This window comes from Homarus americanus, unplaced genomic scaffold (genome assembly GCF_018991925.1).
Source record: "Homarus americanus isolate GMGI-L3 unplaced genomic scaffold, GMGI_Hamer_2.0 scaffold32583, whole genome shotgun sequence".
Classification (NCBI taxonomy): domain Eukaryota; kingdom Metazoa; phylum Arthropoda; class Malacostraca; order Decapoda; family Nephropidae; genus Homarus; species Homarus americanus.
In genome coordinates, this window is record NW_024713129.1 from 8,329,076 (window position 1) to 8,354,559 (window position 25,484).

The 25,484-nt window shown below is 37.0% G+C and overlaps 1 protein-coding gene across 1 annotated transcript in view; it reads right to left on the reverse strand.

Annotated features, from left to right (window-relative positions):
* Positions 1-25,484, reverse strand: part of LOC121870017 (cystathionine beta-synthase-like) — a 147,524-nt gene that overhangs the window by 87,820 nt on the left and 34,220 nt on the right. Inside the window, 3 exon segments of the mRNA XM_042371745.1 lie at positions 1,998-2,001; positions 4,917-5,131; positions 24,265-24,402. Of these exon segments, the coding sequence (XP_042227679.1) occupies positions 1,998-2,001; positions 4,917-5,131; positions 24,265-24,402 (357 nt within the window).

Genomic DNA, 25,484 nt, shown 5'->3' on the forward strand with positions numbered 1-25,484 from the left:
CTGTATATTCAATATTCCTGGTCTTGCAAGGGATCCAGCAATGTCAATTGTATTATCTCAACTTTAGTCTGAGGTATTATTTATTACTATACCTTAAAATCTAGTGTTTTCACCCAAACATTTCACAGAGAGGAGGAACCAACTGGGAAGAGTTGAGTCCATTATTTGAATGGCACTGTATTTTAAATATTAATTGTGGATACCATCATAATTACCATGTTATTTTTACTACAACATAGGTATTGTGTCGGTATTGTGTCGGAAAAGTGGATTTTGGGAGTCACAGTCATCTTTTCAATTAATCCTACAGTTCTGTTATTCCATTTACACGTTTTCTTTTACACGGATTCTCGGGTTCAATTGACCGTGTAAAGCGTAAATCGGGGTGTGTGGATGTATATATATATATATATATATATATATATATATATATATATATATATATATATATATATATATATATATATATATATATATATATATATATATATATATATATATATATATATATATATATATATATATATATATATATATATATATATATATATATATATATATATATATATATATTATGTCAACCTCACTTTACCTGTTAATGTAACCCACAGGGTACCACGGAAAGTGAGAAATGCGTAAAGTGAATAACATAACATATGGGATTAAATGAAATAGAGACCAGCTGACCCCCAAACTCCACTTTTTCCAACACAATACCATGTTCTAGTAAAAATAACATCTTAATTTATGATGGTACATGCACACAATTAATACTTAAGAGAAATATAGTTGTTAAGTTGATGTCCATTCAAATAATGGACACAACTCCCCCCTCTTCTCACACTACACTGCTGGCTCTTCCCTCTCTGAGAAATTTTGGGGGAAACCAGGTATAGTAATAAATAATACCTCAAACTAAAGTTAGGATAATATAATTGACATTGCTGGATTCCTTGAAGACTAGGAATAGAATATAAATGTCATATATTTTGCAAAAAAGATAACATACTTACCAGATTAAACATTACATCTAAAATTGTATGTCTAATGCAAAATCTATGATGTTTATATTCAAAATGATCATCAAATTGTAAGAATTCCAGCAATGTAAATTATATTCTGGGCGGGTAATTTGTATGAATTTTATGAGCTAAAACAAATATCTTCAGTTAATAATAAAAAATATTCTTCATTTACACTATCTGTCAATCAAAGTACCCCACCTTGCCTCCTCTTCCAAGCGCCAGATGGTCAGTCCGTCCCAAACCTCCCCCACCTCCCACCAACCCTCCTTCAAGAGAAAAGTGGGAAAAACTAGTTTTTAACATTTAGTATTAAATAATACCTCAGATTGTTAGGATAATATAATTGACATTGCTGGATTCCTTTGTAAGACCAGGAATATTTTGAATATAAACGTCATATATTTTGCACAAAAGATAACATACTTACTCAGAGTGAACATTATATCTAAAAATTTTATGTATAATGCAAAATATATGATGTTTGTATTCAAAATGATCATCAAATTGTAAGAATTCAGCAATGTAAATTATATTCTGGCCGGGTAATTTGTATGAATTTTATGAGCTAAAATAAAAATCTTCAGTTAATAAAAAAAAATTCTTCACACGGGTAACAGATGGTTGGTCGCCGGTCCCTCCCTCCCCCACCCCAATGTCCCTACTAGATAAATGTGGGAATACCAGACTGTTTAACTTTTAGTAATAAATAATAGAGCAGACTAAAGTTAGGATAATATAATTGACATTGCTGGATTCCTTGTAAGACCAGGAATATTTTGAATATAAATATCATATATTTTGCACAAATGATAACATATTTACTCAAGAGTAAACATTATATCTAAAATTTGTATGTCTAATGCAAAATCTATGATGTTTATATTCAAAATGATCATCAAATTGTAGGAATTCCAGTAAATGTAATATATTCTGGCTGATAATTTGTAGAATTTTATGAGCTAAATAAAAAATTATACTTCACCCGTAAAGGGTACACCCACCATGGAATGTGAGCATCCTGGGTTCTGGCAGGCAGGGCACCACGAACGTGGGAAAGCGGAATGTGGGAATATATATATATATATATATATATATATATATATATATATATATATATATATATATATATATATATATATATATATATATATATACAGTCAACCCCTCTGTAATGATTGATTGTCAGACCAACCTTACAGCTCCAGAATTATGCCGATATAACAGCAGGTACACCACAGACCTCGGGGTACCACCATTCGGGTTGACACACCTCAGGTCGTCCACTAAGGACTTGACCTCGCCTCGCTAATGGCGTGAGCCGGTGACCTACAACTGCATCTAACCAAGACACCTGGGCAGGACCACACCTGCACACAGCTATCCAGATCAAACCAGTTTAGTGTTAATTGTTAGAGGCTGGGCCCACTCATATAAAGGCCCTACAGTCCCGCTCCACGGGCATTACGATTATCATTATCGTTCTGGTCATACTGATTCTCATTCTGGTTGCTATCATCTCTCTGCTCAAGTCGTCACTCGGTTCACTAAGCAGAGTCACGCCGCCCTCCCAGGTCGGGAGGGAGACCTCCGACCAGACCACGCATCGCCAGCTAAGCAGATTCTCCCATAGGAGGCAGCCCAGCCAGCACTCACTGGCCTACGCCAGGTACAAGGAGTCTTGTCAGAACGTCCTAGGTTGAGTTACCTACTGGGAAGTGTATTCATTCAGGTGTGTCCGAGAGTCAGTGTCAAGTAACGAAAGCATAATGTGTTAGTACCCGATATAATAGTGATATTAATGTGTCCATGTCATTGAGTGAATTAATAAATAGTTGTATCAAGAGGTGTTTAACAAGTTGTCCCTTTAAGAAGTGATATATGTGTATTGACATACGAGATAAGATAAGCGTGATGCTGAGTAACAACATCCAGGCCACGCTACCAAGTTTCCTATCTTTACATTTCTACTCTCTATACTTCCTACTCTATACTTCCTACTTATATATATTCTTCTCCTCCCCACAGATCACAGAAAGTGAGGGTTGACTGTGTATATATATATATATATATATATATATATATATATATATATATATATATATATATATATATATATATATATATATATATATATATATATATATATATATATACAGTCAACCTCTTTCTTACGCGGTCCCATTCCGCTTTCCACGCACGGGTGCCCTGCCAAAACTCAGGATGCTCACATTCCGCGGTGGGTGTACCCCTTTACACGGGTGAAGTATAATTTTTTTATTTAGCTCATAAAATTCATACAAATTATCCGGCCAGAATATAATTTACATTGTTGGAATTCTTACAATTTGATGATCATTTTGAATATAAACATCATAGATTTTGCATTAGACATAAAAATTTTAGATATAATGTTTATTCTGAGCAAATATGTTATCTTTTGTGCAAAATATATGACATTTATATTCAAAATATTCCTGGTCTTACAAGGAATCCAGCAATGTCAATTATATTATCCTAACTTTAGTCTGATTTATTATTTATTACTAAAAAGGTAAACAGTCTGGTATTCCCACACATTTATCTAGTAGGGACGTTGGTGGGGGGTGGGGGGGAGGGAGGGACCGGTGACCGACCATCTGTTACCGTGTGAAGAATATTTTTTTTTTATTAACTGAAGATTTTTTTTTAGCTCATAAAATTTATTACAAATTACCCGGCCAGAATATAATTTACATTGCTGGAATTCTTACAATTTGATGATCATTTTGAATATAAACATCATATATTTTGCATTAGACATAAAATTTTTAGATATAATGTTTACTCTGAGTAAATATGTTATTTTTTGTCCAAAATATATGACATTTGTATTCAAAATATTCCTGGTCTTACAAGGAATCCAGCAATGTCAATTATATTATCCTAACTTTAATCTGAGGTATTATTTAATACTAAATGTTTAAATCTAGTTTTTTCACCCACTCTTTCTCTTGAAGGGAGGGTTGGGACGGACTGACCATCTGGCGCTTGGAAGAGGGGGGGAGGCAAGGTGGGGTACTTTGATTGACAGATAGTGTCGTGAAGAATATTTTTTTTTTTATTAACTGAAGATATTTGTTTTAGCTCATAAAATTCATACAAATTACCCGGTCTGAATATAATTTACATTGCTGGAATTCTTATAATTTGATGATCATTTTGAATATAAACATCATATATTTTGCATTAGACATACAAATTTTAGATAAAATTTTTTCTCAAATTAACTATGTTATCTTTTGTGCAAAATATATGACATTTATATTCAAAATATTCCTGGTCTTACAAGGAATCCAGCAATGTCAATTATATTATCCTAACTTTAGTTTGAGGTATTATTTATTACTATACCTGGTTTTCCCCCAAAATTTCTCAGAGGGAAGAGCCAGCGAGTGTAGTGTGAGAAGAGGGGGAGGGAGTTGAGTCCATTATTTGAATGGACATTAACTTGGCGACTGTATTTCTCTATTTCTCTTAAGTATTAATTGTGTGCATGTACCATCATAAAATTAAGATGTTATTTTTACTAGAACATAGGTATTGTGTTGGAAAAAGTGGAGTTTGGGGGTCAGCTGGTCTCTATTTCATTTAATCCCATATGTTATGTTATTCACTTTACGCGTTTCTCACTTTCCGCGGTACCCTGTGGGTTACATTAACCGCGTAAAGTGAGGTTATTTATATATATATATATATATATATATATATATATATATATATATATATATATATATATATATATATATATATATATATATATATATATATATATATATATATATATATATATATATATATATATATATATATATATATATATATATATATATATATATACATATGAAAAATTACCTGATCAAGGATGATTGCTCCAGGAATCTCCTTCTCTAGTCTCTTTGCCACTGAGATATGAGACTCAGGGGAATCCCATGATGCAGATGTCGGCGTACGCACAATCTCTGCTCCAAGAGCTCTAAGAACATAGACCTTCTCGTTGCTCATCTTCTCAGGCATCACGATGATGCACCGGTAACCCTTCACTGCCCCACATAATGCTATTCCAATTCCTGTAATACAAATTTAAATTCTATTCAAAGAAAGTTTTCCAGCTTTGTTCATGATATGACTGATAGTAAATGGCTTCTGAAAAAAACAGTAATGCTAAAAAAATGAAAAGTCACATTTTCAATCATATGACAAGGAAAGATGATAAGAGTGAACCAAAATTATACAAAGGAAAATGAATGCAGTACTGTATTGTAATAGTTATTACAGTATTGAGAAATTGCTGTAAAAAGAGAAAATGTATTTGAGGAAGAGCATACTGGATTCAGAGAAGGAAGAGTATGTCGTCAAAAATTAACCTGCATTAACCCCTTCACCACGATGACAACCACATGCTCAAGGTATTAACCTGTATGTCGTTGCAAGATATTATAATTGAATGACATGACAGTGCCAGCCCCCCCAAAAAAAAAAAAAAAATATTGCAGAAATCAATTCAGAATGGTAAAAAATATCTATGAATGAAAAAGGATGATCTGAGCATTTGATAAATTCTTGGGTTCAAAGTAATATTAGAACCAGAGGGTCAACCAATGCTGATTTATAAGATGCAATTGTAGATCCTTGAAGGCCTTTAACTCTGAACAGAAATTCTAAAAATTCTAACATTGCTGTTTCCGACAATGTGATTGGAGTCGTTAACCTGATAAATTGTTGAAAAAGTTTCCAAGCTTCTCATATTGCATAGAAGTTTGGGGTCTATGACCTGCTATCACTTGGTTAACTATATTGGAATTACCCAACAACCTATTTAAACATCTTTTGAGAAACTCCAAGCGTTAAGTGCCAAGGATATCTCGAATTGAGGGTGCAGTACCTGGTCTAGATATCCTTGTTGCAATTGTAGTGGATGCAGGCACCAGTCCAACAGATCCAGACACCACAGTTGTAGGATCCTATATGGTGCAATTAAGAGGACCTTGCCTTGGAAGGATCTGAGTTTGTGAACCACTTTGGGCAACATTTTTACAGGTGGGAACAGATAGACTGAATTCCAACTGTTCCAATCTATGAGTAGAGCATTACCTAAAGGATTCAATCATTCCAGAGATGCATAAAGTGGCATCTTGTGATTGTTTTGTGAGGCAGAGAGATCTATTTTTGGAGTTCCAAACTTCCTCACTAGACTCTTGAATTCTGATACCTTTAGAGACCATTCTGTTTCCATCGATACTGGCCTGAGACGGGACAACGCATCTGCCCAATTGTTTTGTACACCCGGTATATGAGTTTCTATGAGGTAAAGTGTTTGTGTGACACAAACTTTGAAAAAAACTTCTGACAGTTTTAGAAGGGGCCAAGATCTGGTTGAACCTTGATGATTGAGACAAAACACTGCCGCTCTGTTGTCCATGGCAAAGAGAATTGTCATTTTTGAAATTTGGGTTTGCCAACAAAAAGAATATGACTACTGCAAATTTTTTTATGTTTGTGTTTGGCCCAAAGGGATTTGCTCCACTTCCCTTGACGGAACTCTCCTTTTGATGAATGGTATCCCCATTCTATCTTGGACGCGTCCGTACAAACGACCAAGTCTATTTGAGGGGGAACCCAGGGAGATGAACAGATTAGATTGTCTAAATTTGTCCACCATGACAAATGATTCTTCATCTGAATAGGGAGAGAAGAAGCAATATTTTTGTTTTTGTGAAGCAACTTCGACCCCAGAGGAGTTAGTTGCTTCTTCCTTAATGAGCCCAAAGGAACTACCATGGTGGCAAAATTCAACAGACCCAGAAGTTTTTGCAAATTGTGCCAAGAAACCTCTTGCTTTACACAAAAGGCTTCTACAGGTAGTTCTGCTATAACGCGATAATTGTGTTCTTGTAAAATATCGTGTTATAGAAAATCGCGTAATAGAAATAACAGGGCTTATGGAGAAAATAGGGTTAGGTGCAGATTACTCGAAATCGAAAAAATTTAGTAGTTAGCCTAACACAAAGGATAGCACGGTCTAAATAAATGTTATATTCATATCTAATAATGAAATCATACAGTAAATGTAACACTTTACTTGATGGGGGAGAAGGGTGATTTTGAGGTTGATAAAATCGAGCTTCTCTTCTAGTGTTATATCCTTTCTTTTACGATCATCACCAGGAATTTTATCACCGGAACGCTTCTTGTTGATATTCTTCTTTACTATATTCACAAAATTGGAGAAATAGTAAGCAAAAATCGCGTTATAGCAAACAAGCGTTCGCGTTATACAAATATCGTTCCTAATTCATAAATCGCGTTAGAGCAAATTCGCGTTATCAAAACACGCGTTATAGCAGAAATCACTGTACTTGGTTTATCACATGTTATTTTTGTTCCTGGTAAACTGACTGACTGCTGATTTGTATCCCATTGGAGACCTAACCAATCCAACTTTTGACATGGTATTAAATTTGATTTGACCTGGTTTATCTTAAACCAAGGTTTTGAATTAGTACTAGTGTACGTTGGGTCGCCCTTCGAAAGAGTTTCCCTCTATCAGCCAATCGTCTAGATAAGCAAAAGTTCTTATGCCCTCCTTCGCAAGGATCTCCCTGGGGATGTTTGCCAGTTTTGTAAACACTTTTGGCGCAATTATCAGACTGAATGGCATCACTGTGAATTGATAACTTACATATCCCACTGCGAACACTAGAAACTTTTTGTACCTGGGAGTAACAGGCACATGATAATAGGCATCTTCGAGATCCACTTTTGAGATCCAAGCATTGGGCAGAAGTAGATGCCTCAGATGATTGTAAGTGAGCATCTTGAAACTTCTTTTGGTAATGAACTTGTTCAGGACGGAAAGATCTAAAATCCACCTCAATTTGTCGCTGCCTTTTTTGGGGACTGGGAACAGGCAAGACATGAAACACTTCTCTGACTGCAACATTTGTATCGCACCTCTGTTTAACAGTTGAATTACAAATTCTGTGAGTAAGGGGGTTGGCTTTAACCCCCTTTTTGGTAACACTAGGGGAGGGCGCCTCAACCTAGTCCATGTGAGGTCCCCTTTGATTGTTTGTAAGCCCATAAGGAAGAAGTCCACCTGTTTTCCCAACCCCCTAGACGACCCAACTGTCTGGCTTCATTGGAAGGGAGTGGTCACTGTTGTGGTGGAATAAGGTCTCCTTCCACTTCTGAACAAACAGCCACCCTTACTACATCTTGGATTGTTTCCTCCTCTAAAGTTTCCTCTAGGTTGATAACTGAACCTATCAGCTGGTCCTGTTCCACTGTAAAACCTTCCTTTTTCAGATCTCCAAAAGGTCTGAGGACTCCTGGGAACAGTAATATTAATAGCTTGCTCAACAGCTGATCTATATTTAACCAATGTTTGTTCATCAAACAAAGCAGGAGAAAGAGGGGAAGAACGTAGCAATGGATAAGCACTACCACTTGAAGCATTATTTGTGACTTGCTTCCTTAGCTGGGCTTTTAGTTTTAGGGCTTTCAACAACATTTCCAAAAATGAGTTGTACAGGGAATATGGAATCCCTTGTATAGCAGCAGCAAAACATCTGTCTACTTCTGAACTGTCCTCATAGTCCAGCACAAACTTAGTAAATTTGAACTCTTCAAGCAAACAGTGCAGAAGTAACTGGTTTCAAATTTATTTCATAACTTATGTCAGCATATTTTGGGGCTGACAAATACTGGGAAAGTTCATATAAGGTACTCTTTTTGTAATTAAATTGGAACTTCTAAAAACTAAACTTGTGAGTACAGGTGTATTCCTATCTGCGGGAATGAATGTTAAGTCTTTCAATACTGTATTAGCCCAGATTTCATCTATTTCAGAGATAAATTCTGGGCAAATATCAGGCCAAGAAATTGTAGTATCACCTTCTAAAAACAATGAATGATGACCCACAATTGCTTGGCCTTTCCGTCTCATCCCAGGAATTTTCTGGGTACAATAATACGTCGATATAACACGAGATACGTTCCAAGAGAGGTCACTTTAAACTGAATTCGCACTAAATCGAAGTGTTGTTTCAATGGAATAATTTAGTTTGGTACTTGAGAGAAACATAAAATACTATAAAGACTGAGAGTCTACCCAGATGCACCTCAGCCCATCTAGAATAAACAAAACATTGTTTTTTGTAGTACAGTATTACCCCGCTTTACACGGTTTCACTTTCCGCGATTTCTCATTTACGCGGTACCTTGCCAGAACCGGACTTTCACTTTCCGCGGTGCATCTACTCATATACGCCTGAAGTATAATTTTTTTATTTTTTTTATTTAGCTCATAAAATTCATACAAATTACCCGGCCAGAATATAATTTACATTGCTGGAATTCTTACAATATGATGAACATTTTGAACATAAACATCATGGATTTTGCATTAGACATACAAATTTTAGATCTAATGTAATAATTTGGTTTACACAAAGCAAATATTTTATCTTTTGTGCAAAATGTCAATTATATTATCCTAACTTTAGTCTGAGGTATTATTTATTACTAAAAGTTAAAATCTAGTGTTTTTACCCAACATTTCTCTGGTAGGGAGGGAAGGTGGGGGGTGGGGGGGAGGGTTGGAAGAGGGGGAAGGAGGCAAGTTGGGGTACTTTGATTGACAGATAGTGTCGTGAAGAATAATTTTTTTTTTTTTTTTTTATTAACTGAAGATATTTGTTTTAGCTCATAAAATTCATACAAATTACTGGACCAGAATATAATTTACATTGCTGGAATTCTTACAATATGATGATCATTTTGAATATAAACATCATGGATTTTGCATTAGACATACAAATTTTAGATCTAATGTAATAATTTGGTTTACACAAAGCAAGTATTTTATCTTTTGTGCAAAATATATGAAGTTTACATTCAAAATATTCCCTGACCTGCAAGGAATCCAGAAATGTCAATTATATTATCCTAACTTTAGTCTGAGGTATTATTTATTACTAAACGTTAAAATCTAGTGTTTCACCCAATCATTTCTCAGAGAGGTAGGGGCCAGTGAGCTGGGAAGAGGGGGGGGGGGATTTGAGTCCATTATTTGAATGGACATTAACCTGGCGACTGTATTTCTCTTAAATATTAATTGTGTAAGCATACCATCATAAAATTTAGATGTTATTTTTACTACAACATAAGTATTGTGTCGGAAAAAGTGGAGTTTGGGGGTCGGGCCAGTCTCTATTGGAATTAATCCCATATGTTCTGTTGTTCACTTTACGCGGTTTTCACTTTCCGCGGTACCCTGTGGGTTCAATTGACCGCGTAAATCGGGGTACTACTGTATTATGTTAAAACAAACTCTCATAAAACAACACAGCTAAAATTATGGGACTTGAAATGGTCTGTTTACTAACGATCAGCTCATGGGAAGATTGGGTGGGGGGGGAGGAGGTGAGGTGATATGTTTGACACTTGATGCCATGGTCTAGTGCTTATTTATTCATCTGTCCTTAAGAGTGACTAAGCTTTACTCTTATAAAATGTCACTAAACTGACCTGGCAGAATATACAGTGATCCCTCGGTTAACGAACGCCTCAGTTAACGAAATTTTGGTTAACAAATTACCTTCCATAAGAATCTTCAATTCGGTTAACGAAATTTTTACGAAATCGTGTCAACATGTTTTCACCTGCTCACCAGCTGTAGTATTAGTCCGTCAATACAGTAATCGGTTTTAGGGCTTAAATTCGTTACCATTTGAGTATATATCAAGAAGGTTGTACTATTCAATAATTTTCCAAGTCTTATATTAAAGTTTTTAGTCATTTTAACAATTATTTAACATAATTGACGTACAGGGAACTAGTTTTTAGCGCGCCAAACAGCCACTCAACACACCCAAAATGGCGTCAGTGTGTGTCCCTGCTCAGTGGAGGAAGCTTCTTGCTTGACTCTCTCTTAAACATAAACTATTTTTACGTTTTTACAGTACAATTATTGGTCATTCTGAAATTTATTTTACATATTGACAATATATAGTGCAGTGCAGTGTTGATTTAGAGAAAATAATCTTGAATTACACCTAGTGAACTTAAAATTTTATGGGTGAAATGGCAGCATGAAGCATGGGGTGACTTCTCTTCCACCCCCACTTCCTTCTCTTCTCCCTTCTCCTCCACCCCCACTTCTCATTCCTATCATCATCATCATCAACCAGGAGCCTTCTACATACACACCTCAAAGTACGTGTACTTTACTGCATCTATTTTTAGTTTGTATGTAATTTTCGGTGAGCTGGAACCAATTACCCAAAATCCCATTGAAACAATTGTTTCGGTTAACGAACAACCTTCTGGAACGAATTGTGTTCATTAACCAAGGGACCACTGTAATTCTTATAAGATAGTGATTAATTTGAATATAAACATGCTATAGTTTGCACTAGACAAAAATTCTAGTCATCATTTAGTACATTATTTTGAGTACATGTACAGTACAGCTTTGCCCTTCAAACAGTGTAGCGCAAAATTTTTAAATATGATGCGCCAGATTGAATCACGCAAAATGGTAAAGATTCGCTTTAAATTAAAACATTGTCCTTAATTGTGGGTGTGGCTTTAAATCAATAATCTTAAATTGAATCGCTTTAAATCGACATTCTACTGTAATGGAAAAATTTTCTCAGAAGTTCCTGAAATTGCGCATTATATCATCTTTCAAATTCAGAAAAATAGCCCCCATCCCCAGAATTTTCTTGGTACCGGAAAACTTTTTTCATAATTTCTGGAAAATGTGCCTGATTTTCATCTCTCAAACCCCCCCAAAAAACTCCCCATCCCCAGAATTTTCAAGAAAATGTGCCCCTTAGAAAATCTTTCTCAAAGCTAGATTTTCCGAGGAAATAAAAATTCCGACTATCGGAGAGGTCTGGTTAGGAGGGATTCCAACTAACGGAGATATTACTGTACAGTGGTCCCTCGATTAACGAACACAGTTCGTTCCAGAAGGTCGTTCGTTAACCAAAAATTTCATTAACCGAATTCATTGTTTCAATGGGATATTGGGTAATTGGTTCCAGCTCACCGAAAAGTACATATAAAGTAAAAAAAAAAATGCAGTAAAGTACGCTTACTTTGAGGTGTGTATGTAGAAGGCTCCTGGTTGATGATGATGATGGGAATTAGAAGTGGGGGTGGAGGAGAAGGGAGAAGAAAGGGAAGTGGGGATGGAAGAGAAATCACCTTTCAGGGGACCCATGTTTGATGCCGTCATTTCACCAATAAAATTTTAAGTTCACAAGGTGTAATTCAAGATTATTTTCTTTAAATCAACACTGCACTGCGCTATATATTATCAATATGTTAACTAAAGTTCAGAATGACCAATAATTGTACTGTACTGTAAAAACGTAAAAATACAGTCACGCGCCGGTTAACGTCCGACCGAACAACGTCCGATCGCATATACGTCCGTGCCCCCAAAAAAAAATCCGTGACGCCTGCTGGACCACCACTCCACGACCCCCTGACGGAGACACGATGATCCTCCCCATACTGGCCAGATATTATGTGTTAAAGGAATATGCTTCTTTCCTTAGGCTTTTTTTAAACATTTGCTTCCAAGTGTAATGTTAACCTACATCTATTGAGGATAAAATCTTTCACCCACAAATTGACAATAACACATTTGCTGTAATCACACATATCTAGTTGCCTCAACAATTGCAATTCCAGTTGCAATTGGGGTTGCAATTTCAAATTCTGTGTCATTACTACGAAATAAAGAAGTATCTGGTGTACTGCACTCTAAGATTAAGAGAAAACAGACGACTCAGGAGTCCTGAAGTGAGAGAAAACGGACTCCTATGACGGGGCACTCAAATAAAGAGACATGGCTACATGTTTTGTGGACTACCCACTGTACAGTATTGATGGTATATTTTTCATCACTTTGTAATAAACCTAGCCTTCCATATGTGTGTTTCTGATAATTACCATAACATTATATATTTATATATTTAGCGGTTGCACAAACACAAGGCCTCACACATGCCACTCAGACTGACAGACTTGACAAGTTTTACCAACCATAAAGACAGTTGAAGCTTTAAACATCACTCACAATGGATCTTGAATATTCCAACTGTAATCAGACATATCTAAGTTGCCTCGACAATTGCAACCCCAGTTGCAATTTCAAATTCTCTGTCATTACTATGAAATAAATAAGTGTCTGGTGTACTGCACTCTAAGATAAGAGAAAATGGACGACTCAGGAGTCCTGAAGTGAGAGAAAACGGACTTCTTTGACGGGGCACTCAAATAAAGAGAGATATAGCTCCTTTCTTTGAGGACTACCCACTTTACATTATCCTTTTCAACACTTTGTAATAAACCTAGCCATGCCTATGTGTGTTTATGATATTTACCATAACATTATACAGTATTTATATATTTAGTGGGTCTAAATGGTTGTAAAATGGGAAACTTGGGGTTGGGTGCCTGGAACCCCCATTAGAATACAGTATTACCCCGCCTAACGCGGTTTCACTTAACGCGTTTTATCATATACGCGGTGCCTCGCCAGAGCTGAACTTTCACTTAACGCGGATTTTTTCCACATATACGCGGTGAGTGTCCGGCTCGAGACGCTATTTTTAGATTTGCCCCACCCGCCACCCTGCCTGACTGCCTGTTTTAGCTCATAAAATTCATACAAATTACCCGGCCAGAATATAATTTACATTGCTGGAATTCTTATAATTTGGTGATCATTTTGAATATAAACATCATATATTTTGCATTAGACATACAAATTTTAGATAAAAAATTTTCTCAGAGTAACTATGTTATCTTTTGTGCAAAATATATGACATTTATATTCAAAATATTCCTGGTCTTACAAGGAATCCAGCAATGTCAATTATATTATCCTAACTTTAGTTTGAGGTATTATTTATTAAAATTTAGTGGTTATCCCACACATCTCCTTGGGACGGTTGGTGGGGGGTGGGGGGGAGGGAGGGACCGACCGACCATCTGTTACCCCGTGAAGAATTATTATTTTTTTTTATTAACTGAAGATATTTGTTTTAGCTCATAAAATTCATACAAATTACCCGGTCTGAATATAATTTACATTGCTGGAATTCTTATAATTTGATGATCATTTTGAATATAAACATCATATATTTTGCATTAGACATACAAATTTTAGATAAAAATTTTTCTCAAATTAACTATGTTATCTTTTGTGCAAAATATATGACATTTATATTCAAAATATTCCTGGTCTTACAAGGAATCCAGCAATGTCAATTATATTATCCTAACTTTAATCTGAGGTATTATTTAATACTAAATGTTAAAAACCCTGGAAGGGAGGATTGGTGGGGGGTGGGGGGGAGGGTTGGGACTGACCGCGCGGTTGGAAGAGGGGGGGAGGCAAGGTGGGGTACTTTGATTGACAGATAGTGTCGTGAAGATTATTTTTTTTTTTATTAACTGAAGATATTTGTTTTAGCTCATAAAATTCATACAAATTACCCGGTCAGAATATAATTTACATTGCTGGAATTCTTATAATTTGGTGATCATTTTGAATATAAACATCATATATTTTGCATTAAACATACAAATTTTAGATAAAAATTTTTCTCTAGGTAACTATGTTATCTTTTGTGCAAAATATATGACATTTATATTCAAAATATTCCTGGTCTTACAAGGAATCCAGCAATGTCAATTGTATTATCCTAACTTTAGTTTGAGGTATTATTTATTAAAATTTAGTGGTTTTCCCCCAAAAATTTCTCTGAGAGGGAAGAGCCGGCAGTGTAGTGTGAGAGGGGGAGGGAGTTGAGTCCATTATTTGAATGGACATTAACTTGGCGACTGTATTTCTCTATTTCTCTTAAGTATTAATTGTGTGCATGTACCATCATAAAATTAAGATGTTATTTTTACTACAACATAGGTATGTGCCTTCAAAAAGTGGAGTTTGGGGGTCGGGCCGGTTTCTATTGGAATTAATCCCATATGTTCTGTTGTTCACTTAACGCGGATTTCACTTAACGCGGGACCCTCTGGGTTCAATTGACTGCGTTAAGTGGGGTACAACTGTATATCCGATAGGTTTATGTAATTTCGGACAACGTCCATTTCGGTTAACATCACGTTTCCAAGAACGTATCCAGGACGTTAACCGGCGCATGACTGTACTCTGTGTTCAAGAGAGCCACAAGCAAGATGTTTCCTCCACTAAACAGAGACACAAACTGACGCATTGGTGGGTGAGTGAAGTGGCTGATGGGTGCACCAAAAACTAGTTCCCTGTACAGTCGGGCCTTAACATACACGGGGATTAGGTAACAGAGATACCCGTGAATGTTAAAAATCCGTGTACTATTGCTGCCCCCCCCCTAAAATACCCCTGGCCCCCCATGTCCTTATTTACCGTATACACCGGTGTGTAGTTCGAGCTTTAAGACCAAATTATTTGGCAAAAAATTGGGGGTCGACCTCTAAACGGGTAATAATTTCGTTAGGTTCAAAAACATTTACCAGTAACTACCGTAAACAATGGAAATGACGCACCAACGCACCACCAGCTGTGAGTGTTGGTACAGTTGCCAGGGCAGATCTCTTGCGTCATCATAGCAAGCCCAAAGTAGCCAAATGCATGGTATGGTAGCAGAGGACCATGTAAAACATAAAGTATTCATTTTTTAAAGTTTATTTATAGATACTGTACATAAATTTTTGTTCATTACATTTGAAACATCAATCTTTGTTAATTAAATTTGAAACAAAAGAAAAATACGATACCATATTTTCATTAAAATATTACATCACAAGTATATTTTACCTTAACTGTGACTGAATGAATATATTCTCAGAAATAAATATGGGAATGTAATATTTTGGCTGAAATGACGTACATATTACAGTGGAAAGTGGGATAAAATCATGAAGAAAACAATGACTTTCGCTTTCTTTTGTTGATCAAAAGATTTTACCGTAATTGCTTTCCGAATGGTTTTCAGTTAAAAAACTGTTGTACTGCATTACGATAACATTCCATCCTATCATTGGCCTCATAATCCCACCACTGAAAATCATTCGAAAAGCGATTACGGTAACATCTTTTGAACGAAAGAAAGCGAAAGTCATTGCTTTCGTCACAATTTTATCCCACTTTCCACTGTAATACGTACGTCATTTTAGCAAAAATATTACATTTCCATATTCTCAGAAATAAATAGTAGTTTTCTTGAAACGTAATGTACAGTATTTAATATTAAAATGCAAAAAGAGCTATAAAAACAATTAATACTGTACACCCGTAATGTACTGGCTAGCATCTCCACTCATCCCTGCTCCCGCCTCCAGTGTCACCACTCCTTCCTCCTCCACATCGTCACTACTGTTGTATTACAATAATATTCTATCCTAATTCACTTGAATAAATACTACGATACCATATTTCTGAACATTTTCATTAAAATCCATCAAAATTATTTTCCTTGTCATTGTCTTCAGCACCAAACAGCTCCTCCCAGTCTTCTCCTTGAACAGGGCTAGAGGGTACGTGTTTTTCGAATCGTTTTCAGTTAAAAAACTGTTACATCACATGAATATTTTACCTAAACTGCGCCTGAATGAATATATTCTCAGAAATAAATAGTAGTTTTGCTGAAACGTGATGTATTTCAATGTAAAATAGGATAAAATACATGACGAAAACAAAAGACTTTCCTAACCTTCCGATGTTCAAGAGATGTTACTCGTTTTTTTAAGTTTTCGGTTAAAATACTGTTATATTACAATGATATTCTATTCATACTGTGCTTGATATACTACATTCACGGAAATGTAATATTTTTGCTGAAATGATGTACGTATTACAGTGGAAAGTGGGATAAAATCGTGACGAAAACAATGAATTTCGCTTTCTTTCGTTTAAAAGAAGTTACCGTAATCGCTTTTCGAATGGTTTTCAGTTAAAAAGCTGTTGCATCACAAGTGAATTAGGATAGAATATTATTGTAATACAACAGTTTTTTAACTGCAAACCATTCGAAAAGCGATTACGGTAACATCTTTTGAATGAAAGAAAGCGAAAGTCATTGCTTTCGTCACTTTCCACTGTAATACGTACGTCATTTCAGCAAAAATATTACATTTCCATATTCTCAGAAATAAATAGTAGTTTTGCGTTAACATAATGTATTTCAATGTAACTTAGGATAAACTACATGAAAACAAAAGACTTTACCTTCCGATGTTCAAGATGTGTTACTCGTTTTTTTAATAGTTTTTGGTTAAAATACTGTTATATTAGTGATATTCTATTCATACTGTGCTTGATATACATTCATGGAAATGTAATATTTTTGCAACTATAATGCTGATGTCAACACAAGAGTGGTTACAGCGAGACTGACTGAGTAAGGGAGCGCAGGGTAGGGTGACGACACGCTATGCGTGTGTGTGTGTGAGAGGTAGTGGGAGCGGGCGGCGTGCAGTGTTCGGTGCTGCGCACGATTTGAATGTACTTCAATGTACAGAATATTCCTCCGGCGGGGCAATCTGTGTATTTGCGAATCCGTGAATGCTAAACCCGCGTATGTGAAGGGCCGACTGTACTGCAATTATGTTAAATAAGTGTTAAAATGACTAGTAATTTTAATATAAAACTTGGAAAAATTTTGAATAACACAACCTTCTTGATATTTACTCCAATGGAAACGAATATAAGCCCTAGAACCGAATACTGCATTGGCGGACTAATCTTCCAGCTGGTGAGCAAGCCAAAACATGTTGACACGTTTTCCTAAGAATGTCGTAAACCGAATTTTTGTTCGTTAACCAAAATGAAGATTCTTATGGAAGGTAATTCGTTAACCGACGTGTTCGTTAACCGAGGGACCACTGTACAGTAATATCTCCGTTAGCCGGAATCCCCCAAATCCGGAAATCTCTGATAGCCGGAATTGAAATTTGCTAGGAAAATCATTCTCAAAGCCTGAATTTCCCCCAAATTTCAGGTTTTAGGAACAAATTTTCCGAGATTGAAAATCGAGAGAATTTTCTGAAAATGTCTTGAATAAAGATGAAAGTCAAAGCCTGTCTTTTTTTTTGGGGACCTAACCTGACCTGACTCAATGTCAGGTGGAGGTAGGGTGGGGGATTAGTGGTCTCATATTACTGAACTTCTGCTAGAATGTCTGACCTTCTGCTGGAATATCAGATCAACCTTTCTTGGGTGGGGATTAGTGGATCTGATGACCTGAAGTTATCTTGAATAAACACAAAAGCTAAAGTATTTTTAGGGAGATTGTGATAAGTATAAATGGGCAAAGTTGTATCCCTTCAACATTACATTACATAACATTTTAAAATATGGAGTGATAAAGCAGAAAGGTGTGGGTGATGGAGTGAAAGGAGTGGTAACATGCACCAGTGTTGGCAAGCGATAAGCTCCTCAACAGCTGATCTTTAATTTGCCTCCATGCAGACACACAACAAGACCCTCACTGGATGCTTGTTGTCTTAATTCTCCTCTGTGTGTGTGTGTGTGTGTGTGTGTGTGTGTGTGTGTGTGTGTGTGTGTGTGTGTGTTTTGTTTGTTTGTGTGTGTGTTTGTTTGTGTGTGTGTGTGTGTGTGTGTGTGTGTGTGTGTGTGTGTGTGTGTGTGTGTGTGTGTGTGTGTGTGTGTGTGTGTGTGTGTGTGTGTGTGTGTAGTGTGTGTGGTGTAGTGTGTGTGGTGTAGTGTGTGTGGTGTGTTTGTTTTGAGCTTGCCAAGCACAATGTAGGATTTGAAGAAGTTGATGAAGAGTTTGTTCACAGTTGGTGAGGTGACATGCCAAGACACTTACACAGCACACATTAACAGCACTACTAAACCATTGTCTTAAAACATTTTACATTATAATTTCAATTTTAAAATTAATTGATACATGATGGCTCGAATGGGCTATATACACTAGTGTCATGATCGTAATGACGGCTAGCCTGTTAAAACCTAATGATTCATATTACGCTACATGTCCCAAAACCTTCTGAGTCTCCCTGTGGAAACGTCCTCCGTTTTCTCTGTTTCTTTGACGACGTCATACAGAGGCCGTATTTTTGTTGACCGAGTTTGTAAACTCTTTCTCCTACCGAGACCTTGTAGCCCTTTTTCACCTATGAATATCAGAGACCCTGATACTCATAGTGAAATTGTTGTAAGGATGTTAACTAAGGAATTGGTTAATTTTCCTGAGGGAAACATTTAGACCTACTTCTTGGTGTTTGTAGTAGGATGCTACTCACTTAGACTCCATTCACCGGGATTGCCATCCAGAACCTTTTGTGATCAATTTAATTCTTGCCTTTGATAGCTCAGTCAGAGCATGTGTTTGTAAAGAGAATATTAGGGAATGAAACTGAGTTCGTAGTCTCAGTTTCAAACGTCAGAGTGTACAGTAACGTATTACAGTGAAATGGTTGAGTAAGTGGAATTTGTGACTTAGCGTGGGTGGAGAGTGGCGGGTGCTTTTCAAACCGTTGGTAAGTTCACTGATCCTCACCCCACAGGTATGTCATTCCACTCCTCGCGTTGTAACTCGCCATTTTAAGCGATTTGACCTAATTAATAGTTTGATTGTGCAAGTGTTACAGTAATGTAGCTGATGTGCTTTGAGTGAAGTATTTTTACGTCCTTAACGTCCTTTTGAAACGTTGATGTTCATTTTCAACCATGAGTACGCTCACTGATCCTCATTCCACAGGTCCCTATCGGAGTCTAGGCCATGTCTGTAGCTTGGATGACGCATCCACTCGTTTGGGGAGATGTCTGAAGACCAGTAGAATCGGTTATCTCCGTGAATCCCGAGCGTCAGAAGCCCCCCCTACCACCTATGGGCCCCATAGCTGGCCAGCCTTCCCCTAACGCTCACTGCCCACGTGGTGACACAACGATCATCAGGCCCCACAAACAACTACCAGCCCCCATCATTGGTGGATGAGTCCATGACTCAGTAGGGCTATTTGGTGGCTGTGTGATTCCACTAGAATTATTGGAGTTTGTTGGAAAGTGCCACGTGGTGAGGAGACTATCATGGCTGCCGCTTGAGTATTACTCCTGGTGCTGTTTAGTGTTATGTCTGGTTCTGCTTGAGCAGGCAGGTGTGGTAACTGGCGTCATTGACACGGGTTTTAATGGTGCTAAGGTGCTGTGAGAGAGTTCATGTGTGTTATTGTGTATGTACACCCAATCGTGGTGTAAGTAGAAATTGGGCCTGAGGGCCATAGTACAAAGTGAGTTCCTATTTGTGCATTAATATAACGTCATTTTAATAACCATTTTATGTTTTTAATAAACCATTGTATTTGTATGTTGGGGCTATTATTCTCCTGCAGTTGTTCACTGTTATTCTTTCCTATTACTTGATACCAAAATTACATGTACCCATGGGCCTAACCCTCGAGTCACGCTACCACAGGTCAGAGGTTGAAGTTAAAGTAATGTTATAAGAGTCCAAGCTCTTATACTAGTGATGTCAAGAAAGTTGGAAACTGCAACCACAACTTCTGAGCAACCTCATAAATCATCACAACCTGTACTCAAATGTACTAAGTTAATTACTAAAATTATAATGAATGGTGCAAAATAAGGGATGTTTATACTCGAATTAATCGCTATTTTACAAGAATTCCAGCAATGCAGATTATATTCTCCTAAGTCAAGTCAGTTGCATTTTATAAGTGAAAAAATTAAACCCCTCTGCCTTTCATAATACTTGAGTAAGTGTTCATCTCCCCTCCTGGTTGTCGACACCCCACCTTCCCCCCTCCTCTCTTATAAAATGTCACAAACTTGACTTTAGAGAATATAACTTGCATTGTTGGAGTCCTTGCAAAACAGTGATTAATTTAATTATAAATTTCTCATAATTTGCACAAGAGAGAATTTTTTTAGTCTTTAGCATAGTACATTTAGTATAAAATGAGTACTGTACTATGCTGCTCAAAATTATGGCTTTATCACAGGCAACACTGGTCAGGATATTATGGTATCGAATATTACCGAGTATTTCAAATAAATTCTTCGACCTCCACATACAGTAAAATACTTATCTTTATCTTCTAATTCAGCTTGTCATTTAAGGATGTGATATTGGAAACGTCTCATAGATGATCATTATGGTATTAAATTCATCTCTTTAACTCAAATACAGTAAAGATTATAACGTTTGTTGTGAACTAAGCAGGAAGGAGAAGGGTCCATTAGGGGGTAAAAGTGGCGGCGCCACACCCTGGGGATAGAAGTGTCATTCAAGACATCTTCAGGTCATAAGACCCACTAATCCCCCACCTAACAGTGGGAAAACGTGACATTGCATCAGGTCAGGCTAGTAACGTGACCCAATAATCTCCCACCCAACCTTCATCACAAGTGCTAAGACATGATTACAGTTGTATTACAGTCAACTGAGTGAAGTGTCAGCCTATACTAGGCTAAGATGACAGGACCTGCAGGAGTACAATATATACAGTACACAAGAACAATTGCCAACAGTGCATAACAGAGAAGTGACCGATCCCTCAAGCAACTAATGAGCAGATCAGTGGCGAAGAGGGTAAAAGTAACGGCTCTATTCATGCCGTATCATATAGAGCTTTTGTTTTTTTAAATATATTTATTTAACCAAACTTTTAGACAAAGTATTCACGATTATTTTGGTAAAACAAAAATGGCTTGTCTAACAAAATTAGAACCGATTTTACTGATTCCAGTATCAACATTTCTTACGTATTTTTTATATAAAAGAATGGTATTCCCATCATCACTATATCATACAGAAATATTTCGTTTAAGGATATCTTATTGGAAATGTTTCATAGAGAATTTATTAAGGATCAATATGGTATCAAATTCATCTTCCTATCACAATTAGCCACACTTGAGTGAGGAAGGGGGGCTGACCACGCGACCCTACCCCCCAAACACCACCCACACATCATACATACACCCCTACATCAAACACAAACACACCCTCCAACAACTACACACAAATTCTAACACCACTCACACATCCCCGGCAAGGGAATTAAGACAGTAAGCATAAGGAGTGAAGGTATTATTGTGTGGCACATCTGTGTGTGTGTGACTGCATGGTAGTGAGTTAAATATCAGCTCTTGAGGAGTGCTTAGCAACACTCATTTCCCCTCCATCTCTCTAATCACCCACACCTTTCTGCTTTCTTACTCCATATTTTAAAATGTTATGTAACGTAATGTTGAAGGGATGCAACTTTGCTCACTTATACTTATATCTGTACTTACCACAATCTCTCTAAAAATACTACCTATAGGTTTTGTGTTTATTCAAGACATCTTCAGGTCATGAGACCCACTAATCCTCCACCCAAGCAAGGGTAACCTGACATTCCATCAGAAGGTCAGTAACATGAGACCATTAATTCCCCACCCTACCTCCACCTGACATTGCATCAGGTCAGGTCAGTTACACGAGACCCACTAATCCCCCACAGCTCCATGGGAGTGAAAAATAACAGTCTTTGTTGTAACACACAGCTTCATTCATTCCCATATCCTATAGATTTATAATTTTTCAATATATTTTTTGAACCAGACTTTTAGATTAACTATTCTGGATTATTATCGTAAAGAAATTAAGTTTCTAACTTAATTAAAACTATATTTGCAGATTCCAGTAGCTTAGACTCAAGGAAAACATCTCCAGCACCCAGAAACGTTCTGGGGAAGTGGGCTTGTGTGCGTCTGTGCAAGATGTCTAGTTTAGACAACCGGAAACTTTGCCCAGTAACCGGAAAAGGTTCCGGGGATAAGGAATTTTTACGGGTTTGAGAAAGTTGTCTTGTTACCCAGAAATCTCCTATCCCCTGAAGTGCTCTGCACCAATTGTTCCGACTAATGGGGGTATCACTGTATTTGTAAGAGAAATTACATGATTGAGAGTAAAAAGGAGGTGCAGGGGTTGCAGAGAATAAGAAATACAGAAATAGAAAGATGTTGATGCAAAAGATGTATGAGACAGAGCTCACCAGGGTTTGTTTAGGCAGTATAAACACAGTTAGAGAATGGGAGGTGAAAGAATGGTAATATGAGTTTATAATTCAGAAGTGGATAATATGAAGCAGAAGGGAAGACCAAGATAGAAATGACAAGATGGGGAAAAGGATGCACTTAAAGTGAGAGGGATTGATATATTAAGTGATTTATGAGGATGGTTGTCCTGCTGATGGTAATGCTAGGTTGTGTAAAGTGCCAGGAGCAAACCATGACTAAGGACACAGCGACAGAAAAAAGGTCACAGTTAGCTTTTTTAAATTGTCCAAGAAAATCACTAAGATGGGCCTCTCTGGAACTAAATATTCCTAAAACAACAGTGAACAAAATTCTCAGGATGAAATTGCATAATCGACCTTACAAGATTCAAGTCCATCAAATGTTGTTGAGAGAGGTGGATAAGTTGTTGCTGTTCACTTTAAAGTTAGCCTCCTCAAAATGGAGACACCCCCCCCCACCTTATCAGAAACTCTGCACCAAAACTGAACATGAACAGGGTAAAATGAAGTCAAAATTAAGGGAGACAGTAAAAGATAAAAGTAGCAAAAAAAGGAACATAGCAAATTTCAACTGGTATTGTGAGATTCAAAAACTTTTGGCAAACAATGATATGAAATAGTAGTAAGAAATTGATCAAATAGCAATGGGGGAGGAAGAACAAGTATGTCTGCCATGGTAATGCTTCCATGGGTAATCATGGTTAATTAATCTGCAACACTGATGATATAGGTGATGGAGGGTAACCTATGAATCAAATAAGATAGGAAATGACTGACCGGCACTGACATTTAAGAGAGTGTGACCCATAGAATTTGTTATTTCTTTGCTCTCCATTTCCCTTCCTTCAAATTTTCTCACTCTGAATGCTTGTAGAGGCAGCCTGGACACTGTTTTACTTTTTTCATAGTCAAGCTAAGATGTTGAAATTTTCAGCAGAAGTCTAAAAAGTTGCAAATGACACATTATCATTATATGTGTGATGATCACTGGTTGAAAATATTTTCACAACTCTGAACCTGTGTTCATTCCTTCATGGAACGAGAGCCTCAGAAAGACCAAGGTGCCAGCACACAAATTAAGTCTTAAATGAGATACACACAATATCTTAAAAATCCTCTTACTGACCTGTGTTGCCAGATGTTGGTTCAATAAGCACTGATATGCCAGGTGTGATAAGACCTTTTTTTTCTGCATCTTCTATCATTCGCAGAGCAATGCGATCTTTCACACTCCCTCCAGCGTTGAAGAACTCACATTTTGCATCTGTTAGATATTTGGATGTACAGTAAAGGCATGAGTTATCCCCCAAAATATTAAATAGTAAATATAAGACAACATACCAGTAGTTAAAGTACAGTATAATACAGCACTGTATTCTAATCCTCAACATTCTGATCTACACCTTTGATACAGTAGATAGGAAAGCAATAATATATCAAACTCTTCACTGACAATTACTGTATTATATGATTAATAGGGGAATTTGTATTTTTTACTATGAAACTTGTTAACCAAAAGTATTTTCTTATATAATGTACAGTAATGTTGAGAGACATATAACATACTGTACTGTATTTTACTGTACAGTACAGTACATTTTTAAGCAGAACTTAATTTTTAGTTGCCCTGTGCACTATTACAAGCTTCACACACACACACACACACACACTGTCACTATGTTGAAATGAACTGTAGTTTGAGCTGATCCCCATCTAAGTTATTATATGTCTTATTTGTGTCACTTATGTTACTTGTATATTATTTGTAATTCGTAACCCATTCCCCAAATATGTAACTGTATATTTTCAGCCTTCTGGCTGCCAAGCTCTTTCAATAAACCGTTAAGCACGCACGCACGCACGCACGCACGCACTCAAGTCCCTCGGAGTTCCTGCACACGAGCTCCTCAGTGTATACACAACATTCATACTTCCCAAGCTCACCTATGCCTCCCCCACCTGGTCTTCCTCCCTAAATGCCACACAACTTAAACACCTAGAAAAAGTGCAAAAGAGGGCATGCAAGATTATTCTCTCCCCTTCCTACTCCACATATCAAGAAGCGCTCAACACACTGACCCTTTCGACTCTCACTGACCATCACCACGGCCTCATCTGCAAATTTGGTAAGAAGCTTCTACGCCATCCCCGACACCGGCCCCTACTACCACCTGAGATCCCCTGTCCGAGAATTGCTGTTCGACACCACAACCGCATCCAGCCCATACGTGCACGAACTGATCGCTATAAGAACAGCCCAGTCCCAACCATTGTAAAAATTATCAATAACATGTAATAAATCAGTGTATTCACTCCCAGTAAACACTGCTCCTTACACTGTCACTA